This window comes from Cebidichthys violaceus, unplaced genomic scaffold, assembly GCF_023349555.1.
Source record: "Cebidichthys violaceus isolate CVI_PGR_0920_01 unplaced genomic scaffold, fCebVio1.0.p SCAF_109, whole genome shotgun sequence".
In the NCBI taxonomy this organism is placed as follows: Eukaryota; Metazoa; Chordata; class Actinopteri; order Perciformes; family Stichaeidae; genus Cebidichthys; species Cebidichthys violaceus.
The window spans coordinates 379,182-387,500 of NW_027176273.1; the positions used below are offsets into that span (position 1 = coordinate 379,182).

The 8,319-nt window shown below is 41.1% G+C and overlaps 1 protein-coding gene across 1 annotated transcript in view; it reads right to left on the bottom strand.

Moving 5' to 3' along the window:
- Positions 1-410: 410 nt before the first annotated feature.
- LOC137889549 (protein disulfide-isomerase A3-like) overlaps positions 411-8,319 on the bottom strand; it is an 8,185-nt gene continuing 276 nt past the window's right edge. The window contains exons 2-13 of the mRNA XM_068733455.1: positions 8,018-8,096; positions 7,804-7,921; positions 7,431-7,538; positions 7,093-7,222; positions 6,668-6,781; positions 6,443-6,568; positions 3,292-3,474; positions 3,061-3,169; positions 2,422-2,550; positions 1,812-1,891; positions 1,662-1,719; positions 411-1,264 (exon numbers count right to left, since the gene is read on the bottom strand). Coding sequence (XP_068589556.1) covers positions 1,175-1,264; positions 1,662-1,719; positions 1,812-1,891; positions 2,422-2,550; positions 3,061-3,169; positions 3,292-3,474; positions 6,443-6,568; positions 6,668-6,781; positions 7,093-7,222; positions 7,431-7,538; positions 7,804-7,921; positions 8,018-8,096 — 1,324 coding nt within the window. The 3' untranslated portion in view covers positions 411-1,174. The remainder of the gene's footprint in view (positions 1,265-1,661; positions 1,720-1,811; positions 1,892-2,421; positions 2,551-3,060; positions 3,170-3,291; positions 3,475-6,442; positions 6,569-6,667; positions 6,782-7,092; positions 7,223-7,430; positions 7,539-7,803; positions 7,922-8,017; positions 8,097-8,319) is intronic.

Sequence of the window (8,319 nt, forward strand, 5' to 3'; positions counted from 1 at the left end):
GATAATATAATACAATATATTATATATTTTAATATATATTATATTAATATATATTATATTATATATTATATTAAAATATTATATATTCTGAATATTACATAGTATATATATATTATATTTTAGTATATTATAGATTGTTAGTTTAGTTTGTATTGTGTTGAAAACATATTTAAGGATTTCTATAACAATAAATATAATATACATTTATACAGTATTTATTAGAAATACTTCTCACTGATGACATCATACTTTAATAGGTTTATCACGTGTTTTATTGATTAAAGTGTATATTTATGTTTTATTCATACTCATTCATATTCATGAAGTATAATTTAGTTTTGTTCATTGTGATTTTTATTATTTTAATAGAAACAAATATCTTCACATAATGAGAAGTTGAGAATCACAGATTTAAGAGAAAAAGTTTTATTAAATACTAAATGTACAAAGAAGCTCTGCTAATATTCAAATACACAAAAATATCATAAAATCAATAAATATAAGTAAAAAACACAAAATAAAATCAATAAATATAAATAAAAAACAAAATAAATAAATATAAAAAGACACAAAATAAAATCAATAAATATAAAAAAACACAAAATAAAATCAATATAAAGACACAAAATTAAATAAATATAAAAAAACACAAAATAAAATCAATTAATATGAATAAAAACATGATGAAATAAATTAAGATAAATAAAAACATGATGAAGTAAATTAATATAAATAAAAACATGATGAAGTAAATTGATATGAATAAAAACATGATGAAATTAATTAATATAAATAAAAACATGATGAAACAACTGTCACTCTGTGAATATTGTGTTGAAATAAAGATATTTATTGATTGATCGTTTGATGAACTGTTTATTTTTACACTGTAAAAAGTCCAAACTAACTTCTCACAAATAAAAAGGTAACATAAACTGATAAATTATTATCAGATTTGTTAAACTCTGTTGTACTCCGTCACGGTTTCACTATGTTTCCCAGAATGCCTTTCAACAGACCCCTTAGTGCAACACGTAAACATCTCGAAACAGAAATAAAAATATTAAAAAAACATTCAGCTGGCAGACCGGTGATGTCAACGATGACATCATGATGGTGGAGGAATCTGATTGGACCGTCTCAGGTCCTGACCAGCTGGTTGAATGAAAACCTGTCAGAGTTCAGTCTTCAATTCGCCGACAACCAGGCGGTGACTCGCCTCGCTTTTCAGGAACTTCAAGAAGTCTCTGAGTTCTCGACCCCCCTGAGGACAAAAAGAGTCGTTAACACAAAGAGTCATTACCACAACAAGTCGTCAATACAGAGTCGTTAATACCCAGAGTTGTTAACACCCAGATTCATTAACCCTAAGTTGTTAACACCCCGAGTCGTTAACACCCAGAGTCATACACCCAGAGTCGTTAACACCTGAGGTGTTAACACCCCGAGTCGTTAACACCCTGACTCATACACCCAGAGTCGTTAACACCCAGAGTCATACACCCAGAGTCGTTAACACCTGAGGTGTTAACACCCCGAGTCGTTAAAACCCTGACTCATACACCCAGAGTCGTTGACTCCCAGAGTCATACACCCAGAGTCATTAACACTCAGAGTCGTTAACACAAAGAGCCGTTAACACACAGAGTGAGCGTGTTCACCTCGTATCTGATGGGCTCGTCCTTCTTCCCCACTGGAGCAAAATAAATGGTGGGATACCTGCAGAGAGACAGAGACCAGAATGAAGACCTGATCTCTCAGAGAAACCAGAATGAAGACCTGATCCCCGTCCTGCTGTAAACCGTTCTCACCCCTGGACGTCGTATCCCAGCGGGACGTCGTTGTCGGCGGCGTTCATCTTGGCGATGACGATGTTTGGATCAGATGACAGCTGAGGACAGAGAAGAGTCCTCGTTACATCACGAAGACCAGAGACCAGAAGACATAAAGACCAGAAACGAGTCCTCATTACATCATGAAGACCAGAGACCAGAAGACATAAAGACCAGAGACGAGTCCTCATTACATCATGAAGACCAGAGACAAGTCCTCGTTACATCATGAAGACATGAAGACCAGAGACGAGTCCTTATTACATCATGAAGACATGGAGACATAAAGACATGGAGACCAGAAGACATGAAGACCAGAGACGAGTCCTCATTACATCATGAAGACATGGAGACCAGAGACGAGTCCTCGTTACATCATGAAGACATGAAGACCAGAGACGAGTCCTCGTTACATCATGAAGACATGAAGACCAGGGAGAACATCATGGATTACATTTATAGAGCCACTAGAACCCAAAACCACTAGATATCCTCTCAGTGTTTAGTTACAATAAAGAAGCAACAGGGCTGATGGGACATGTGGTCCTACAGAGATGTTCTGATGATGATGATGATGATGATGACCTACCGTCTCAGCCAGCTCTCTGTAGACCGGCTCCAGTTTCTTGCAATGTGAACAGGACCGGGAGTAAAACTGGATCAGAACATCTTTCTCTCGATCATTGACGACGTCATCAAAAGACTCTGCAACAACCACCTGCAAGGTCAGAGTCAGAGAGTCAAAGAGTCAGAAAGTCAAAGAGTCAGAGAGTCAAAGAGTCAGAAAGTCAAAGGGTCAAAGAGGCAAAGGGTCAGAAAGTCAAAGAGTCAGAGGGTCAAAGAGGTAAAGAGTCAGAGGGTCAGAGTAAGAAAGTCAGAGTAAGAGGGTCAAAGAGTCAGAGAGTCAAAGGGTCAACGAGTCAGAGGGTCAAAGAGGCAAAGAGTCAGAGGGTCAGACAGTCAAAGAGTCAGAGGGTCAGAGAATCAGAAGGTCAAAAAGTCAGAGGGTCAAGGAGTCAGAGAGTCAGAGGGTCAAAGAGTCAGAGGTCAGAAAGTCAAAGAGTCAGAGAGTCAAAGGGTCAGATAGTCAGAGAGTCAAAGAGTCAGAGGGTCAAAGGGTCAGAGAGTCAAAGAGTCAGAGGGTCAGAGAGTTTGAAATCTCTCTCCTCCCATTGGCTGACAGACCTGAGAGATGCTGATCATGTCAGGATAAAAGTCTTATTCTCACCTTGACAGCAGCCGTGTTTCTCTCAGGTACCGGTTCAGACTTAATGTAACGTTTGAGTCGACCTGCAAAATAATCGTCTAGAAACCTCTCCAAAGACTGACCATCCCTCCTGAAACACAGAGACAATAATCAATAACCTGAGTACTGAAACATGTAGAAGAGTTATCACTGAGATCTGATTGGCCCAACTCGTGGTGTAATATTTTAGCCTGGTTAGGCCTGGTTACGTACGTGAACTCCTCTCTCATGGTGTACTTGTGGCCCAGTTTGGTCCGGATGGTGACAAACGGCAGCTCCCCCCCGTCTGATGTCCCGAGGCCGAAGTCGTCCTCCAGCTCAAACAGGAAGTCCTTCTTATTGGCTACAGAGAATGTCAGGCCACGCCCAGAAAATGTCGACGCCACCTTCATCACCCTGGCAATGAGAAAAAAGGGGCGGGGCTCAACTAAAAAAAAAAACGAGATTGTGTGTGCGTGTTACCTGCGTGTGCATGTTACCTGTGTGTGCGTGTTACCCACGTATGCGTGTTACCCACGTATGTGTTACCTGTGTATGCGTGTTACCTGTGTGTGCGTGTTACCTGTGTGTGCGTGTTACCCACGTATGTGTGTTACCCACATATGTGTTACCTGTGTGTGCGTGTTACCCACGTATGCGTGTTACCCACGTATGTGTTACCTGTGTGTGCGTGTTACCTGTGTGTGCATGTTACCCATGTATGCGTGTTACCCACGTATGTGTTACCCGTGTATGTGTTACCTATGTATGCGTGTTACCTGTGTGTGCGTGTTACCCATGTATGTGTTACCCATGTATGTGTGTTACCTGTGTGTGTGTGTATGTGTGTTACCTGTATGTGTGTTACCTGTGTATGTGTGTTACCTGTATGTGTGTTACCTGTGTATGTGTGTTACCTGTATGTGTGTTACCTGTGTATGTGTGTTACCTGTGTATGTGTGTTACCTGTATGTGTGTTACCTGTGTATGTGTGTTACCTGTGTATGTGTGTTACTTGGATGTGTGTTACCTGTGTATGTGTGTTACTTGGATGTGTGTTACCTGTGTATGTGTGTTACTTGGATGTGTGTTACCTGTGTATGTGTGTTACTTGGATGTGTGTTACCTGTGTATGTGTGTTACTTGGATGTGTGTTACCTGTGTATGTGTGTTACTTGGATGTGTGTTACCTGTGTATGTGTGTTACTTGTACGTGTGTTACCTGTGTATGTGTGTTACTTGTACGTGTGTTACCTGTGTATGTGTAATACCTGTGTATGTATGTTACCTGTGTATGTGTGTTACTTGTGTATGTGTGCACATGTGTATGTTCTACCTGTGTATGTGTATTACCTATGTATGTGTAATACCTGTGTATGTATGTTACCTGTGTATGTGTGTTACCTGTGTATGTGTGTTACCTATATGTGTTACCTGTGTATGTGTGTTACCTATGTGTGTTACCTGTGTATGTATGTGTGTTACCTGTATGTGTGTTACCTGTGTATGTATGTGTGTTACCTGTGTATGTGTGTTACTTGTATGTGTGTTACCTGTATGTGTGTTACCTGTGTATGTATGTGTGTTACCTGTGTATGTGTGTTACTTGTATGTGTGTTACCTGTATGTGTGTTACCTGTATATGTGTGTTACCTGTGTATGTGTGTTACTTGTATGTGTGTTACCTGTGTATGTGTGTTACTTGTATGTGTGTTACCTGTGTATGTGTGTGTGTTACTTGTATGTGTGTTACCTGTGTATGTGTGTGTGTTACCTGTGTATGTGTGTGTTACCTATGAATGTATGTGTGTTACCTGTGTATGTATGTGTGTTACCTGTGTATGTGTTACCTGTGTGTGTATGTATGTGTGTTACCTGTGTATGTGTTACCTGTATGTGTGTTACCTGTGTATGTGTGTTACCTATGTGTTACCTATATGTATGTTACCTATATGTGTGTTACCTGTGTATGTGTGTTACCTGTGTATGTGTGTTACCTGTGTATGTGTGTTACCTGTGTTACCTGTATGTGTGTTACCTGTATATGTGTGTTACCTGTATATGTATGTTACCTGTGTATGTGTGTTACCTGTGTATGTGTGTTACCTGTGTATGTGTGTTACCTGTGTTACCTGTGTATGTGTGTTACCTGTATACGTGTTACCTGTATATGTGTTGTCTGTGTATGTGTGTTACTTGTGTATGTGTGTTACTTGTGTATGTGTGTGTTACCTGTATGTGTGTTACCTGTATATGTGTGTTACCTGTATGTGTGTTACCTGTATATGTGTGTTACCTGTGTATGTGTGTTACCTGTGTATGTGTGTTACTTGTGTATGTGTGTTACCTGTATGTGTGTGTTACCTGTATATGTGTGTTACCTGTGTATGTGTGTTACTTGTATGTGTGTTACCTGTATATGTGTGTTACTTGTATGTGTGTTACCTGTATATGTGTGTTACTTGTATGTGTGTTACCTGTGTATGTGTTACCTGTATGTGACCTGTGTATGTGTGTTACTTGTGTATGTTCTACCTGTGTATGTGTGTTACCTGTGTATGTGTAATACCTGTGTATGTATGTTACCTGTGTATGTGTGTTACCTGTGTATGTGTGTTACATATATGTGTTACCTGTGTATGTATGTGTGTTACCTGTATGTGTGTTACCTGTATGTGTGTTACCTGTGTATGTGTGTTACTTGTGTATGTGTGTTACCTGTGTATGTGTGTTACCTGTGTATGTGTGTTACTTGTATGTGTGTTACCTGTATATGTGTGTTACTTGTATGTGTATTACCTGTGTATGTATGTGTGTTACCTGTGTATGTGTGTTACCTATGTATGTGTGTTACCTGTGTATGTATGTGTGTTACCTGTGTATGTGTGTGTGTTACCTGTGTATGTGTGTTACCTGTGTATGTATGTGTGTTACCTGTGTATGTGTGTTACCTGTGTATGTATGTGTGTTACCTGTGTATGTGTGTTACCTATATGTGTTACCTGTGTATGTGTGTTACCTGTATGTGTGTTACCTGTGTATGTGTGTTACCTGTATATGTGTGTTACCTGTATATGTGTGTTAACTGTGTATGTGTGTTGTCTGTGTATGTGTGTTACCTGTGTATGTGTGTTACCTGTATGTGTGTTACCTGTATGTGTGTTACCTGTATATGTGTGTTACCTGTGTATGCATGTTACTTGTGTATGTGTGTTACTTGTGTATGTGTGTTACCTGTATGTGTGTGTTACCTGTGTATGTGTGTTACCTGTGTTTGTGTGTTACCTGTGTTTGTGTGTTACCTGTGTATGTGTGTTACCTGTATATGTGTGTTACCTGTATATGTGTGTTACCTGTATGTGTGTTACCTGTATATGTGTGTTACCTGTTTCTCCAATAGTTGGACCCTCGGATGTTGCGATGGAAGTCGAGGTCGTAGTACGCTGTCAGCAGGTCACGAACTCTCAGACTATCTCTGTTCTCCACAGTCATGTGAGGACACAGACCATAACTGCAGACCGACAGGTAGAGAGAGAGACAGGTAGTTCCTGTATTAGCCACTAGATGCTGCTGTGATCAAACTATATTGAAGTGAATGAGAGAGTCTTACATGTTATCTCTGATAAAGCGTCTCAGAGACCCGATGGTTAGGAAATCTTGAAAGACCACGACATTCTCCTCAAACTTATTGGACAGTCTGGGAGGTCTGAACAACAACACACCCCTGAAAAATAAATAAAAAACATCAATACAAATGTGCTGTCATGTAACATGACGTCAAATGAAGTAACAACACAACACAGTAACTTTATGAAGTTACTTTGTGAAGTAACGTGACAGAGTAACTCATCGTAAAGTAAGGCCTCATAAAAGTTGCTTACTGAGCCATTCCTGGAGCTTTCAGCCATATCTCAAGTCCTTCTTCAGCAGGTAGAATTTACATCCTCGTCACCTGATACAAATAGAGCTTTGCTTGAGGTCCTGATCAGGTTCCACCTGCTGAAGAAGTCCATGAGGATCAGTGTTTCTACTCACTCTGACTTTACTCCGTGTTTCTCCCCCAGCTTCAGATCTGCAGTGTGAGCGAATCTGAACTGTTCTCTCAGCAGAGCTGCAGCTCTCAGGAACTCTGACAGATGAGATCCGTCTGCACCTGAAAACACACCTGAGACACAGAAACACACACAGGTCATAGAACCACACAGGAGGTGCTACGTAGCATAGCATGACGTAGCTTCTAGCACGTTATGATACGACAGGTAACATCATAATGAAAACAAAGTAATGTCACATACAGTAACATGACATCAAATGCCATGTTAAGTCATGTGACAGCGTGTCACGTGACAACGTAGGACTAACACGTGACCAACCTACGACACTGGCATCGTAGTGGGTGATGAAGGTCTGGAGGTCTTCTTCAGTCTTCAGGTGAACTGAGTCTGGTCCGGTCTGCTTCTTCATGTAGTGATAGATACCATCTGAACACACACACACACGCACGCAAGCACGCACACACACACACACACACACACACACACACACACACGTGCACACACACGCACGCACACACACACACACACACACACACACACACACACACACACACACACGTGCGCACACGCGCGCGCACACACGCGCACACACACACACACACACACACACACACACACACACACACACACACACACACACCTGTTCAATAAACATGTCTGTTTGTTTGTTTGAATTTGTTTGTTTGTTTACCTGCACTGCGAGGTCCGTCGTAGGGGGCGGAGTCTCTTCCGTTCCTGAAGATCTTCAGGGTCGGGTAACCAGAGACCCCGAAACGACCACAGGTCTCTGAGTGAGCTGTACAGTCCACCTGAGACAGGGGAGACAGGTGAGACATGACAGGATTGGATGTATTGACAGACAACACTCTGTGAGACAGGTTTGATGAAGAGGATGAAGGTGTTACCTTGGCCAGCTGGACGCTTCCCTTCAGTCTCGTCGCTGCTTTGTCAAACTCTGGAGCTAATTTCTTACAATGACCACACCTGAGAGGAGAGAGAGGAAGGAAGGAAGGAAGGAAGGAAGGAAGGAAGGAAGGAAGAAAGGAGGGAGGGAAGGAGGAAGGAATGGAGGGAGGAAGAAAGGAAGGAAACAGAGGATGGGGAAACAAAGGAGGGAGGTGAGGTAAGGAAAGGAAGGATAGCGGGATGAGTGGAGGAGAGGAAGAGGATGAATGTCCGTCATTATTACATCACAATTTAACAAAAC